The 17365-nt window shown below is 33.3% G+C and overlaps 1 protein-coding gene across 3 annotated transcripts in view; it reads right to left on the bottom strand.

Moving 5' to 3' along the window:
• SHOC2 (SHOC2 leucine rich repeat scaffold protein) overlaps nucleotides 1–17365 on the bottom strand; it is a 91363-nt gene that overhangs the window by 11161 nt on the left and 62837 nt on the right. For all 3 annotated transcript variants that reach the window (XM_081267748.1, XM_081267747.1, XM_081267749.1), the window contains exon 4: nucleotides 1851–1981. In XM_081267748.1, coding sequence (XP_081123874.1) covers nucleotides 1851–1981 — 131 coding nt within the window. The remainder of the gene's footprint in view (nucleotides 1–1850; nucleotides 1982–17365) is intronic.

The following is a 17365-nucleotide window of genomic DNA, read 5'->3' as shown; positions in this document are numbered from 1 at the left end:
TTAACCCAACTACTACATATAACTATAATGCTCTAACTACAACAACAACAACCCCAAAACATTTAAATACACACACACACACACACACATTTGAACTAGAACAGGTATTCTAACAGGTACCTAATAATTATTAGCTTCCCTTAACGGACAATACAACTGGGAGATACACACACACACACACATTTAAATTTTCCACTTTTTGAATTTCTACGTAGACCCAGTCTTTATACTTAGGCATATTCATATGTTAAAAGCAGTGACTCTTACTTAAGCTCACAAATCACATCCAAAGAGAATCTCAACAAGAACTAGTAAATGTGCTAACTGCTTACCCTGTTATGGATACAGGTCATTGATTAGAAAAGAGGGATGACATTAAACAACAGAACCTCCCTTATTTTGATCACTCTAAATTATTACTATCACAGAAAGACAAAAATCCAGATATTCTGGTTCTCAGGGCTGTATCTGATATCTGTGGATTTTTTCCTTATCCCAGTTAACCTGCTAACAACAGAAGTACTCTTTTGTCACAGGTAAGATACTGTCATAACAGTCTTAATGAACTAATACAGCCTAGAAATTGCAATTGTGGGAAACTCATTTCCTCACCACCCACCAGTACTAGAGATTGAACTCAGGGGCACTCTGACCACCCAACTACATCCTCAGCCCTTTTTATTTTTTTATTTTGACATAAAATATTATTCAATTCCTCATGCTGTCCTCAAACATGCAATCTTCCTGTCTCAGTTTCTACAGTAGTTAGGATTATAAGCAAGCACCACTTTGCCTGGTAGAAACTCATCTTTAAACCCTGGCCAAGCTGTTTTATGAAAATGCAGATACCCAAATTAAAACTAACACACACACACACACACACACACACACACACACACTCTCTCTCTCTCTCTCTCTCTCTCTCTCTCTCTCCATTCCTTTAATAAAGAGTTTATATAAATTAGTTGATATAAATTCTACTGCCTTCATCTGTCCAAATGTTTCTTCATATTTTAAGCTTAAATATGAAACAGAGAAAAATGAGCAAGTCAAAACATTGTAGGGCCACTTATATAAGACATTTTTAATTGAGAGAGGGAAAGACTTCTCAAAAGCTCTATCAATCATTGAGTCCACAATTCCATTTGTTAAACTATTGTTGTTTATTGCTTGAATAAACATAAGCAAACATTTGAGTGAAATTCTCTTTCATTGCTGAGAAAGACAATTTAAAAGAGTGTTCTATCTTACCCAATCAATACCAAGGCAAAATAAATGAAATTTTTAAAAAAATATAAACAACATAACCCAAGTTAAAAGTAATGTTTTAAAAAATGACAGATTTTGGTGACTGTCACATACCAAAGACTTCAATATTACTGCATCATTAGGGTAATAATTTAGGTCACATGAGAGGTGCAACTAATATTAATTTTAATAATAAGTAGTATATTCTATCAAGATCATTCTTGCCATTTATCATCTTGCTATAGTACCTTTTTATAAGGAACTGGGAAGGGTAGATGAGTTTTAAAACTAGCCATACAGTTTTTTTTTTAAGAATTTTTACTGTTAATGTCCAAAATGATATGAGAAAGATTTTCATAGTGCTATAGGGGTCTACAGCACACTAATTTTCCTTCTGATTTTTGCCTTCTCCATATTTAAAAAATTGTTTCCCTATATCCTTTCTTTACTCTTTGGAATTTTTATCTTAGTGGTAGCTATACAGCATACTTGTTATTTAAACAATCTCAGTCATGAAATTATTTACCCAGCTATTCAGAATTTCCCTGAGTTCTCTTGAAGACTTATTTTAAACAATTCATGTTTTCTAATCCATTTCTTACCTCTGGTAAAGTAGAAATGTTATTGTTCTCTAAATTTAATTCTTCAAGCGCACTGCATTTTGCTAGTGATCTGGGTATTGCTGACAGTCTATTGTATCTCAGACCAAGACGATTTAAACTGGATAGGTTTCCTGTAAATAGAAAAGGAATTTATTTTGTTGAAAATATAATAAACCTCTTTACTGTCACAGGCTAGTGATTGGATTACAATATTTTTATCTTCTAGAACTAGGGAACTTGTATTGAGAAATAATGAAATATGCAGCTATAATTTTTAAGTAACCTATTAGAAAGTATTGGCACCCTTTAATAATCTAATCTTCAGATTGAATTTGTAACAAGTAGTTACAGAGGTTGACCATCTTTAATGTGAAAATATGAAATGATACAGAATCAGAAACTTTCTGAGCACCATACACAAATACATCTATATTAAAGAAATCTAAGCAAATCCTGCTTGAGCAAATATTAGCCACTAATGAATAAATATAAAAGGGTTTTCTTTTCCAGGCATTTTCTAGTTTTACTCAAGACAAGAACACACATAAGCTACTTAAATGAATATGACGACATCGACTATCATAAGAGATTCAAATCCAATTAAACTTACCAAATATTTATATATATATATAAGTTTTTTGATACAAATGTTGCTATGACATTCTTACACAGGCTAGGTTAAAATGCCAGATGCTGCATTTACTTTTAAATTTTCTTTTCCAGTGTTAGAAAATATAGAAATGATGTCTGATCTGTATGTTACACTTAAATTTTTAGTGACAAATATTTTGTGAGCTTTCAATTTTCAGAACCTTCTAGTGTCTGTCCATTTCTTTTTGGTTGGATCATTTTTCAAAAAGTTGTTAAATTTTCTTTTTGATGCTTTTATTGCTTATATAAATTGATAGCATAAATTAAGCATTTAAGAGGACAATCATTATGCCTCATAACCCTCATCTACTTTTCATCTCTTTCCCTCTTGCTGATTAAAGTTATATGAAAATAATTAATTGGTGTTTTACTCTCTACATTTTCTAAGAATTAGTCATTAACAACAATAATAAAAAAACCTCATGAGTCTATACTATAAGTCAACTATAATGCAGAAAAACTCAGCAATCATTTCAATTCTTCCAAGTATAACTATAGTTAGGCTCACTGATACTTCAACAGTGTTAGGAAACTGGGCCAAAAGTATGCTGGTTCCTATTAAATAAGATTCCAACATCCACAAAATAGAATAACAAAGCAACAATAAAACTACTACTTAGAACAGATTATTTTGTCTTTAAAGTATTTTCTAAATTAACTAAGGAAATTCACTAGCATCTTTCTGGTCACTCTGGTACACTGTATTCATTTTGAAGGAGGGATAGGAATGAAAGGTTTGGGTGACTTTCCAAAGCTCCAGAGAATTTAGAGGTTAGTAATACAGACAAAAATATTTACTACTGCTTTCACTGCATTATGACACTGAACACAGTAAAAGTTGGATTGACAAAAAGTAAAATAACCTACGACTTAATATGTTAAATTGTGTGTATATTAGCAAAAGTGGGAACAATCTAAATGTTCAACAGAAAAAGAATACTTAAATTGGAGGCATCACAATAGAAAAAACAAAGTGTTATATTACTTATGTGACAATGGGGAAGTTGTTAACATTTCTGAATCTGTTTTCTCATCCACAAAGTAGAGATAATGCTGAATCCCTGAAAGGACTGCTCCAAGATCACACACAATTGGGATAAGATACTTAGTACCATGACTGACATGACAGATATTAAATGCAAATCATTATTTTATGGTATGTCTATATGATTCTGCGATAATCTATTAAAATTTTATTACAAAGAATCTAAAGATGTGAAAGACTTCCAAGTTAGTAAGTGGGGAAAAAAGTAACAAAATTGTGCATTTTTATGATCAATAATGTAAAAAACATGCATGCAAAAAAGGGAAAAAAAGCATCAAAACTAACACTGTAGAACATTAAGACACAATGGCAGAACTGTGAAAGAACAGTTAAATTTTTCTCTCTCAACTGGTCCACATTTTCCCGAATGTTCTTAAGTGTTTCATAATTTAAAAGCATTTGGATAAAGAACAAATCTGTAATTCTAAATGCATTTTAAGTTAAAAAAATGTACTCCATATTTGTATAAAAATATCAAAACATATTGTCATGTATAACTAAAAAAATACATTGTGATCTGTCTACCATCAAGTCTTTATTTATGGATAAATATTTGACACTAAGAAGATAATACTACTGTTGCCAATTTGCAGTATATACCCTTTTTGTGACATTTTAGACTAGAGTCTATATTGTCATACATAAAAGTCCATATATAGATACACACACAGCATAAAATTTATACTTAAAAAATGCCATTTAAAAGACTGGAAATGTTCTGAAAATGTAGATGTAAAAATCTGTAAACACCAAAAGCTCAGAAATATGCTGCAGTCTTTTCCTTTAAGAATGTCACTCAATAAGGTATTTAAAAGGCAGCATTCACATGCTGAATCGCATGACAATAAGAAAACCTGAAAAAAATGTCTTAAAGTCAGATAATTCTCTAAATAGTCCCATATATTGGTTCAAATTTTTAAAAGTGATGTCTACTTTGTAGTATCTTAAAAACCAAGGGTTGATTTACAAATAGCTAGTTGTTATAGTTCAAACTATAACAACTAGTTTTTATAGCTCAAAATGTCCTCTTCTCCCATAAAGACTACTTAATTCTAGCCTCTAACATAAAGGCTACTTGATTCTAGCCTTTAATCTTAGCTCAGGCCAGTTACAACATTGGTAAAGCATTCATAAGTTATCAGATAAGCTTCATTATAGAGTGACCCTATAATACTATCAAACTCATAATTTAGGTTAATTTTGTTCACATATTTCTGAAGTCTACAGGGGATTGTTATGTCTTATGTTTCAATTTGTTTACAAGATGCAATTCTCACAACAAAACATTTCAAATCAAATTATTATAGTTATTTCACTATTAATTGTGCCTTCTAAGTTGATCTATTTTTCAGCTGGAAATCTGATAACTTATCAATGTAAAGACCACAAGGGAAAATGACTATGAACAGTATAAACCATCTGTATACTAAAAAACAAAAACATTCAGAAATTTTATTCTAGAAATCTCCAAGACACAGTTTCCTGATACTTAACTTCCACAAATTTATATTCCCGGACTTAACTCTACCCACCTCTCAAGAGGCTGCAGTGGTACACTTACAACACTGTGCTCCTAGTATCCAAGGGTTGTACCAATTATAAATGTTATTTTTATTTCTTTTTAGACCCTTTTGAGTTCTCTATTGTCAGAACCCTAGAGCAGAGCTAGGCATATAACACACATTTGATTATTTTTAATAAACTTCTAGTAATAAAGTAAAAATTGAGAAACATTAATTTTGAAGCTTGTACTGTGATATATGTTTAGCAAAGAAAAATTTATCCCCTTAGTTGAAAATGTTTTAAAATGTGTTTCATCCCCTTCAAGTCAATCAAATTCTGTGTTCAAAACACATTAACTCATATCTGTCCTGGTTTTAATTCCTTCTTCCTTCATCATCTAAAAACAAAATCAGTATAATACATGGCCTACAAGGGTAGTTTTTAACTTTACCCTATGCCATAATGATTGGGATAAATCATTCAAATGAGGGAAAAAAACTGAAAAACTACCTACTTTCCTAATATACCATGTGTAAGCACTCTTTGCTAGCTTTTAAGGCTCCCCATGATATAATCTAACCCTATCAATCCAGACACTGCTTAAATGTTGTATATAAGCACAGCATCAAACACAGTCTATTCTCTCAAGCTTATGTGCAGTGACATATTTTCACAAATAACTATTATAACTGGAATATGATAGTGCCCTAACAGAAATACAAATAAAGTGCTTATGGATTTTTACAGAAGATAGAGAAAATTTCCAGCAGCAAAAAGCAAAGTTCATTTTATAACAGCAAATTTCTCAGCAAAAACTCTAAAGGTGAGAAGGACATGAAATGATAAATTTGAAGCTCTGAAAATAATTGCCAACCGAGATGACTATAACCAGTAAACTTATCTTTCCAAAGTAAAGAAGAAATAAAGATCTTCAAGGCTAAGCATAAATTAGAGGAATTAATGACCACTAAACCAGATTTACAAAAGATACTTAGAGAAATCCTAAGAAACAATACACACAAAATCACAAGAGCAAGGAAAAAAATAAATCTCATCAGAAAAATAAAGAAATGAGAATTAAGAATCAAACATGAGGGCCCAGATCCACCCACTTGGGCCTCTGCAGGGCCCAGGCACACAGCAGGCCTGGTCCACCCCTTTGCTGGTTGAGCAGACACCTCCAGAGCCTAGCCTTTGGCGTAGGACCGCCCCTTCTGACCAGAGCAGACTACAGCCTGAAGGTCAAGCCCAGTGGCCCAGATCCACCCACTCCAACTTACACAGGACCCAGACCCAGGATGCAGTAGCATTCATTGAGGGACACCAGCAGGGTCTGGAAGCTCAACATCAAGGTGAGGTACAGACAATATGCACAGGTACTACAAGAATATAGGGAAGAAACTGTAATATCTCAGATCCACACTGCAAGAAAAGAAGACACATTCACAACATGAAAAAACAAGGGAGGAAAGTGCACCAAACAAACCAGGACACTAAGTCGATGAAATGTCAGAGAAAGAGTTCAGAAGTTTCATAATTAAAATGATCTGTGAATTAAAGAATGACATAAATGAGCAAATACAGGCAAAAATTGATCACTCCAACAATGAGATAAGAGAGCAAATATAGGTAGCAAAAGATTACTTCAAGAGAGACCCTGAAAAAAAAAAAAAAACCAGAAATCCTTGAAATGAAGGATACAACAATAAATCAAATAAAAAACTCAATAGAAAGCATAACCAACAGACTAGATCACTTGGAAGAAAGAACATCAGATAATGAAGACAAAGTATACAATCTGGAAAATGAAGTTGATCACACAGTGAAGAAACATGAACAGAACATCCAAGAATTATGGGACAGCATCAAAAGACCAAATATAAAAGTCATTGGGATAGAGGAAGGCACAGAGTTTCAAACCAAAGGAATGCACAATCTCTTCAATAATATCAGAGAATTTCCCAAGCATGAAGAACGAATTGGAAAACCAAATATAAGAGGCTTATAGGACACCAAATGAACAAAATTACAACAGATCTACACCAAGACACATCATAATGAAAACACCTAGCATACAGAATAAGAATAGAATCTTAAAAGCTGCAAGAGAGGAATCAGATCACATATAGGGGGAGACCAATTCGTATCTCAGTAGATTTTTCAACCTAGACCCTCAAAGCTAGGAGATTGTGGAACAACATATACCACGCTCTGAAAGAAAATGAATGCAAACCAAGAATCTTATATCCAGCAAAACTAAGCTTTAGATTTGATGAAATAAAAACCTTTAAAAGAATTTACAATGAGAAAGCCACACTACAGAACATCCTCAGCAAGATATTCCAAGAAGAGGAAATGAAAAACAATGATGAAAATCAGTACAGGGATTACACTAAAGGAAAATCTAATCAGAGGACAAACCAAGTCACATTAAATACCAAAAATAAACAAAAATGGCTGGGAATACAAATCATGTCTCAATAATAACCCTGAATGTTAACAGCCTAAAGTGACGAATCAAAAGACAGACTAGCAGATTGGATTTTTTTTAAAAAAAAGACCCAACAATATGCTACCTCCAAGAGACTCATCTCATAGAAAAAGACACGCACAGACTGAAGGTGAAGGGTTGGAAAAAAGTCATACCACTCACATGGACCATGGAAGCAAGCAGGGGTTTCCATCCTCATATCAAGTAGACTTCAAAGTAAAATCAATCAAAATGGATAAAGGAAGACACTACATACTACTCCAGGGAACCATACACCAACAAGACTTAACAATTATAAATATATATGCTCCAAACAACAGAGCAGCTATGTTCAAACAAATTCTTCTCAAGTTCAAGAGTCAAATAGACTATAATACAATAATTTTGGGTGACTTTAACATACCTCTTTCATCACTAGATAGATCTTCCAAACAAAAGTTGAACAAAGAAACTATAGAACTCAATAATACAATAAATAACTTAGATTTAACTGACATATATAGAAAATTCCATCCTTCAAGGAGAGAATATACTTTCTTCTCAGCAGCACATGGATCCTTCTCTAAAATAGACCATATACTATATCACAAAGCATCTCTTAGCAAATATAAAAAAAGTAGAGATACTACCCTGCATTCTATCAAATCATAATGGAATGAAATTAGAAATCAATGATAAAATAGGAAACAAAATCCACTCCAACACCTGGAGACTAAATAATATGCTACTGAATAAAAAATGGGTTACAGAAAACATCAAGGAGGAGATTAAAAAAATTTAGAGGTGAATGAAAACACAGATACAACATATCAAAATCTCTGGGCCACTATGAAAGCAGTTCTCAGAGGAACGTTCATTACATGGCGTTCATTCCTTAAAAGAAAAAGTAGTCAACAAATAAATGACTTAACACTACATCTCAAAGCCCTAGAAAAAGAACAAATCCATATCAAAAGCAGCAAAAAGACAGAAAGTAATTAAAATCAGAGATGAAATTATGAAATTGAAACAAAAGACACAATTGAAAAACTTGACAGAAAAGTCGATTCTCTGAAATAATAAAATTGACAGACCCTTAGCCATGCTAACGAAGGGAACAAGAGAAAAATCACTAACATACGTGATGAAAAAGGAAATATCACAACGGACACTACAGAAATACAGAAGATAATTAGAAATTATTTTGAAAACCTGTACTCCAAAAAAATAGAAAATATCGAAGACATCGACAAATTTCTAGAGTCATATAATTTGGCCAAATTGAATCAGAATGATATACACAATTTAAACAGATCAATTTCAAGTGACAAAATAACAGACACCATCAAAAGTCTACCAACCAAGAAAAGCCCAGGACCGGACGGATACAGCCGAGTTCTATAAGACCTTTAAAGAAGAACTAATACCAATACTCTCCAATTTATTTCAAATAATAGAAAAAGAGGCAGCACTTCCAAACTCATTTTATGAGGCCAATATCACTCTGATTCCAAAACCAGGCAGAGATATATAAAAAAAACAAAACAAAACAAAAACTTCAGACCAATATCTCTAATGAACATAGATGCAAAAATTCAATAAAATTCTGGCAAATCAAATACAAAAACATATCAAAAAGATGGTGCACCACGATCAAGTGGGATTCATCCCAGGAATGCAAGATTGGTTTAACATGTGGAAATCAATAAATGTAATTCATCACATCAATAGACTTAAAAATAAGAATCACATGATCATCTCAATAGACGCAGGAAAAGCATTTGACAAAATACAGCACTTCTTTATGTTCAAAACACTAGAAAAACTAGGGATAACAGGAACATATCTCAACATCATAAAGGCTATCTATGCTAAACCCCAGGGCAACATCATTCTACACGGAAAAAAAATTGAAGGCATTCCCTCTAAAAGCTGGAGCAAGACAGGGATGCCCTCTTTCACCACTTCTATTTAATGATTCTTGAAACACTGGTCAGAGCAATTAGACGAAAGAAATTAAAGGGTTACACACAGGAAAAGAAGAACTCAAATTGGCACTATTTGCTGACGATATGATTCTATAAGACCCTAAAAGTTCCACCAGAAAACTTCTAGAACTAATAAATGAATTCAGCAAAGTAGCAGGATATAAAATCAACACCCATAAATCAAAGGCATTTCTGTATATCAGTGACAAATCCACAGAAAGGGAAACAAGGAGAATCACCCCATTTTCTTTTGATAGCAGATTTATAATATCCCATAACTGGAAACAATCAAATGATTCTAAAATGGCAAATAGTTAAGCAAACCGTGATACATTTATACCTCTGAGCTAAACAATAGAAAGGAATAAATTCTTTTTTTAAAATTTTTATTATTGGTTGTTCAAAACATTGCATAGTTCTTGACATATCATATTTCACCCCATTTTCAATAGCCTCAAAAAAAAATACTTGGGAATCAACTTAATTAAAGAGGTGAAAGATCTATATAATGAAAATTACAGAACCCTAAAGAAATCAAAGAGGACCTTAGAAGATGAAAGATCTACCTTGTTCTTAGATAGGCAGAATTACTATTATCAAAATGACCATACTTCCAAAAAACACTACACAGATTTAATGCAATTCCAGTCAAAATTCCAATGACATTCCTCATAGAAATAGATAAAGCAATCATGAAATTCATCTGGAAAAATAAGAGACTCAAAATAGCTAAAGCAATCCTAAGCAGGAAGAGTAAAGCAGGTGGTATCTCTATACCAGAATTCAAACTACACTACAGAGCAATAGGAACAAAAACAGCATGGTACTGGCACCAAAACAGACTGGTAGACCAATGTTACAGAACAGAGGACACAGAGACTAACCCACAAAACTACAATTATCTTATATTAGACAAAGGTGCCAAGAACATGCAATGGAGAAAAGATAGCCTCTTCAACAAATGGTGCTGGGAAAACTGGAAATCCATATGCAACAAAATGAAATTAAACCCCTCTCTCTCACCATGCACAAAACTCAACTCAAAATGGACAAAGGACTTACAAATTTAAAACCAGAGACCCTGCACCTAAGAGAAGAAAAAGTAGGCCCTAATCTCCATCATGTGAGATTAGGCCCCAACTTCCTTAATAAGACTCCTATAGCACAAGAATTAAAATCAAGAATCAATAAATGGGATGGACTCAAACTAAAAAGTTTCTTCTCAGCAAAAGAAACAATCTGTGAGGTCAATAGAGAGCCTACATCTTGGGAGGAAATCTTTACCCCTCACACATCAAATAGAACACTAATCTATAGGGTATATGAAGAACTCAAAAAGCTAAGCACTAAAAAAAAAAAAAAAAACCCAAATAACCCAAACAATAGAAGGGCCAAGGACTTGAACAGACACATCTCAGAAGATGATGTACAATCAATCAACAAATACATGAAAAAAATGTTCATTATCAGTAGCAATTAGAGAAATGCAAATCAAAACCACTCTAAGGTTTCATCTCACTCCAGTCAGAATGAGCTATTATGCATACAAACAACAATAAGTGTTGGTGAGGATATGGGGGAAAAGGTATGCTCATACACTGCTAGTGGGACTGCAAATTGGTGCAGCAATATGGAAAGCAGTATGGAGATTTCTTGGAAAACTTGGAATGGAACCACCATTTGACCCAGCTATCCCTCTCCTCGGTCTATACCCAAAGGACTTTTAAAAACATCATACTACAGGGACACAGCCACATCAATGTTTATAGCAGCACAATTCATAAGAGCTAAACTGTGGAACCAACCTAGATGCCCTTTAATAGATGAATGGACTATATTACTCAGCAATAAAAGAATAAAATCATGGCATCTGCAGGTAAATGGATGACGTTAGAGAAGATAATGCTAAGTGAAGTTAGCCAATCCCCCCCAAAAACAAATGCTGAATGTTTTCTCTGATATAAGGAGGCTGCCTCATAGTGGGGTAGGGAGGGGGAGCATGGGAGGAATAGATGAACTCTAGATAGGGAAGAGGAGTGGGAGGGAAGAGGAGTGGGAGGGAAGAGGAGGGGGCAGGGGATTAGCAAGGATGGTAGAATGTGATGATCATGTACAGGTATGAAGACACAAATTGGTGCAAAATACTTTGTATACAACCAGAGATATGAAAAATTGTGCTCTATACGTGTAATAAGAATTGCAATGCATTCTGTCATATATAAATTTAAAAAATTTTTTTAAAAAGAACCAAACATGAATAATTTAGTAAACCATCAAAACTTTAAGATGAATGAAGGAAAAATAGACTATTCAAAACAACTAAAGACATACAACAAAATGACAGGATTTATATATACCTTGTAATAATAATCCTGACTATAAATGGTCTTAATTCCCCAATTAAAAGAGGCAGATTGACTACAGCATTAAAAGATCCAATAATCTGCTGCCTGGAAGAAACTCACATCACTAGAAAAGACATACACAGATTGAAAGTCAAAGGATAGAAAATGATATTCTAAACAAATGGCATCTGAAAGCAAGAAGCAGCTATACTCATAGCCAACAAAATAGATGGGAGGTCAAAGTAAGTCAGATGATACAAGAAATTCACTACACATCGGTAAAGTAAATAATCCACAGAGAAGTCAGGGCACCAAATTTCCCAATTTTATAAGCAAATACTACTGACATAAAGGAAGCTCCAATTCAAAAAACATTGTGTGACTTCAATGTGACACTCTTACCAATAAAGAAATCATCTAAATAAAAACAGACATAAGACCTGTGAAAATTGAACCAAGGAGATATAAAAATCAAAGGTGATCAATAACAATGAGACTGAGGTGGTAATCAAATATCTCCCAACAAAGAAAATTTAGGACTCGACAGACTTACTGCTGAATTTTACCAAACTTTAAAGAACTATCAACAGTGTTCTTCAAATTATTCCCTTAAATAGAAAGGACAAAAACCTTCCAAACTAATTCCATACAGTCAACATTACCCTGCTACCAAAAAAAAAAAAAAAAAAAAAAAAAAAAGGGCAACAAAAAAGACAACTATAAACCAATACTCCTGACCAGCATAGATACAAAAAAACTCAAGAAAATACTTGCAAATTCAACAACACATTAACAAGATCATACAGCAGGATGAAGTTGGTTTCATTCCAAGGATGCAAAGATGGTTTGAAATATACATGTTAATAAACATAATACAGCACATAAAGAGAATTAAAAATTACAGGATCATCTCTATGAGGCAGAAAGGTCTTTTTAAAGTTCAACATCCCTTCATGATAAAAATCCTGAAAAAAATTACATATAGAAAGATAATACCTCAACATAATAAAGTCCACATACAGAAAAACTATAGCCAAAATCATTCTAAATGGGGAAAAACTGAAAGCATTTCCTCTAAAATCAAGAATGAGATAAGGGCATCCAATCTCCTCCACTCATTCAGTATAGTACAGTATTCATGAGTATAGTAGTCTCAACAATAGCCTCAACAAAATCCACAAAATACCTATGAATAAACCTAACCAAGGAGATGAAAGACCTCTATGATGAAAATTATAAAACACTGAAGGAAGAAATCAAGGATGACACTAGCATATGGAAACACCTTCCACGTTCATGAATAGAAAAAAATAATACTGTTAAAAGTAATCTACAAATTCCATGTAATCCTCAATAATATACCAATGTCATTTTTCATAGAAATAGAAAAAACAATCCCAAAGTTTAATGGTACCACAAAATACCTTGCATAGTCAAAGTAAAATTTTGTGGATTTTGTTGAGGCTGGAATCATCACTACCCGATTTCAAAATATAACTACATCACACTGGAGTAATAAAATCAGCATGGTATTAGCATTAAAAACAGCCAGCTAAATCAATGGAGCAGAAGACACTAACACACATCTATAGCCATCTGATTCTCCACAAAGGTGCCAAGAGCATGCATTGGCACAAAGAGTCTCCTCAAGAAATGGTGTGAAAAAACTGTATATCAAAATATGAAAGAATGAAACTAGGTCTCTAACACCTCACCCTGCACAAAAAATTAACTCCAAATGGATCAAAGGCCTTAATGTAACACCCCAAAACCTTGAAACAATTAAAGGAAAATGTATGGAAAACACTTCAAAATATATGCACCAGCAATGATTTCCTGAAGAGAACTCATAATAGATTAGGAAATAAAAGCAAGAATTATCAAACAGAAGTATATAAAAAAAATTCAGCAAACTACAGAGAAACTACATAATGAGAGAAGATCTTTGTTATTGATCTGACAAAAGTTTAATATCCAGAATACATTTTTAAAAAAAACTCAAAACATCAAAATAATATAATTTTTAAAAATGGGCAAAAGAACAGACATTTTTCAAAAGAAACAAAAATGGCCCAAAAAAGTATGAAAAAAATTCAACATCTCCAGCAATCAGGGAAATGCAAATTAAAACTATACTAAGATTTCATCTCACTTCCGAATGACAATTATCAAGAATACAAATAATATGGCTGGGATTGTGGCTCAGTGGTAGAATGCTTGCATAGCATGTGTGAGGTACTCGGTTCAATCACCAGTACCACATTAAAAAAAATAAAGGTTATCTTGTCCATCTACAACTAAAAATATTTTTGTAAAAAAAGGAATACAAATAATAAATGATAGCAGGAATGTGAGGAAAAAGACACACTTACACATTGTTGATGGTACTGCAAATTAGTACAACCACTCAAAACCACTTTGAAAAGCAATATGAATTTTCCTCAAAAAAAACTAGGAGTGGAACCACCACAAGATCCAGCTATTCCACTCACTGGTATTTATGCAAACTAAAAATCAACATACTATAGCAGTATAGCCACATCAATGTTTATAGGAGCACAATTCACAAAAACCAAATTATGAAACCAGCTCAGATGTCGGTCAATGGATGAATGGATTAAGATAATGAGATACATTCACACAATGGAATTTTACTCAGCCGTAAAGAAGAATGAAATTATGGCATTTGCCAGTAAGTTGAAGAAATGAAGAACATCATGCTCAGTGAAATAAGCCAGACTCAGAAAATTAAGGGTCAAATGTTTTCTTTCATACTGGGAAGCTCGATCAAAATAAGGGGGAAAAAAGGGTAGGGATTAGATAACAGAGATTAGGGAAAACCAGTGAAGTAGGAGGAGATCAAGAAGGAGAGAGGGAGGACGGACAGAAAGGGAGAGGAAATGTGGAATGAAATTAACAAAATCACAGGTAATTCCATCTTTATATGAAGAAAGCACCAATCAAAAATAAATAGGTGAAAGGAAGATCAGTATAGGAAGGAGAATAGGTAGAAGGAAAGAAGGGAGAAAAAAGAGCAAGGAAAAGGGGTGTAATGGAGTAAATCAAATTGCATGCATGTATGATTTTGTCAAAATGAACCCAACTACTATGTAAATTATAATGCTCTAATTTAAAAAAAGGAAAATGAAATGGGCAAATAATCTGAACAGACACTCCCTAAAGAAGTACAAAGTAGGGCTGGGGATGTGGCTCAAGCGGTAGCACGCTCGCCTGGCATGCATGCGGCCCGGGTTTGATCCTCAGCACCACATACCAACAAAGATGTTGTGTCCGCCGAGAACTAAAAAATAAATATTAAAAATTCTCTCTCTCTCCTCTCTCACTCTCTTTAAAAAAAAAAAAGAAGTACAAAGTACCGATTAATAAATATGATAATTTTTAGCCATCATAGACATGCAAATCAAAACTATCTTGACATTCCATCTCACCCAATTCAGCATGGCTATAATAAAAAAAAAAAAAAAAAAGGAAACAAAAATCCACAGGCCCTAATGTTGGCAACACATGAAGGAAAAAGGAACCCTTACTGTTGGTAAGAATGTGAATGAACCAGTACTGTCACCATGGAAAATAGTGTTAAGATTCTTAAATCTAAAATTTGAGATATTAGGATCCAGTTACACCATTCCTGGGTGTATAACCAGCATACAAGAGACAGCGGCACAACTGTCTTTATTGCAGCACTATTCACAATAGCCAAGATATAGAATCAGCCTATGTGCCTGTCAACTGATGAGAAGATGAAGAAAATATGGTACAAATATATAATGGAATATTATTCGGTCATAAAGAAAAATCATGTCATTTCCAGGAAAATGTATGGAACTGGAAGTTATAATAAGTGAAATAAGCCAGACAGGGAAAGATAAGTACGCACGTTTTCTCTCATATGTGAAAACTGACAAGAACCAAAAAAGTAGAAGAGGAATTACAAGAGAAAGCGAAGGGGAAGGGACCCTGGGGAAGTGGAGAAGAAGGGGGGAAGTAAGAGAGGATAGCAGGGATGGGTGAATATAATTAAAGCAACATATATTCACCTATGGAAATGTTACAGTGAAACCCATTAATTTGTAAGATCAATATGCATAATGTTTAAAACTTCAAAATCTTCTAACAAAATTTTAATTTGTACATATTTGAAGATAAAAACAGGCAGCCAACCTTAAAAAATGAACCAGAAATGTACAAGCCCTCCCTTTCTCTTCTTCATACCACTGTTTTCCCTGTGGTAGAAACATGATAGAATGTAATATAATGGCTGAAAGCAGTCACCAAGGTCTCTTTGGAGTTTGCCATAAGAATAAAATGCTTATTAATAGTGGAAAGACCCCATAATTTTGCTTTACCAACTGATATGTCTCATCCACTTTTTACCGCAGAACAGGACATGAATGTAATTTTTTTTTCTTTCACTGAATCGAAAAACCTTGTGGTAACAAAGGTTAGTAATCAAATCAAATCCTACATGTTTATCAACTCAAAAGCCCAGTAAATAGAACCAAATTCTTGAAATTTCTTTTTCAAAACCAAATCTTGTTTCGAGAATCAGAAGATTCCTAGCATTTAAAAATGACCAAATAAAGCAGATGTTGTAAAATTGCTACTTGCTATTATTTAGTACCAAAAATGGTACCTCCATCTTTCCTGAATCTAATTTTTTTCATTTTCCTTTTCAGGGGAGTGGGAAGGAGCTACATTTTATAAAATTTTATAAAATGTTATCTATGAGAGAGCAATCTTGATGGAGAAAATCACATTTGCCCTTGCCTTATCACTTACTTTATAGCATGGCATATTCAAAGCGTCATGTACAATTATGCCAAAATCCATTACTCTCAACAAAATAAGTTAAAAAAAATTAAGGATGAAATAGCAAAACTCTTACACCAGGAAAAAAAGTGACATCCCAAGTTGGACATTATAATTTTCCCTCTACAGTGGTTTGTCTCTAATTTCTTTCAATGGGTGGTTTTAACAATAAGCTAAATTGCAACCTAGAAATCAAGATATAGTCATTGCAACTAAGAAATAAAATCACTATTGCTGAGCTTCTACAAATAAATGTAGGGTAATCACTGTCAATCCCTGGCAGTTTGCTTAACTTTGACAGCTTGCTTTCTTATGCTGTCAGATTTTCAAAATATGGTGAAATCAAATGGCTATGAATTAAAATTATATTTGCTGAAATGGAAAGCACCTAATCAGCACCTTTTAGTTAATCAAGTGTTAACTTTTGAGTAAGACTAACTTAAGTCTTCTTGATCTTATTTAACAAAGCAGCAAAAAATTAGTAGAAAGAACACAGTTCTAAAGATGAAATGACAAAAATATCTTTTCCCACCCTGTAAACAAACTGGAAGAAAAAAAAAAAAAAGCAAATCGAAGTCACCAAAAACTCAAGTCAAAAAAAAAAAAAAAAAAGGAAAGAAAAAGAAAACTATCATTAAAAAGAAAACTAGTAAAGTTGTTAAATAAGCTACATAAGCTACATT

The sequence above is a fragment of the Spermophilus citellus genome, assembly GCF_964194105.1.
Source record: "Spermophilus citellus genome assembly, chromosome: 15".
NCBI lineage: Eukaryota > Metazoa > Chordata > Mammalia > Rodentia > Sciuridae > Spermophilus > Spermophilus citellus.
Note: the sequence above shows the minus strand (reverse complement) of the source record. Positions and strands in the feature narration are given on the sequence as shown.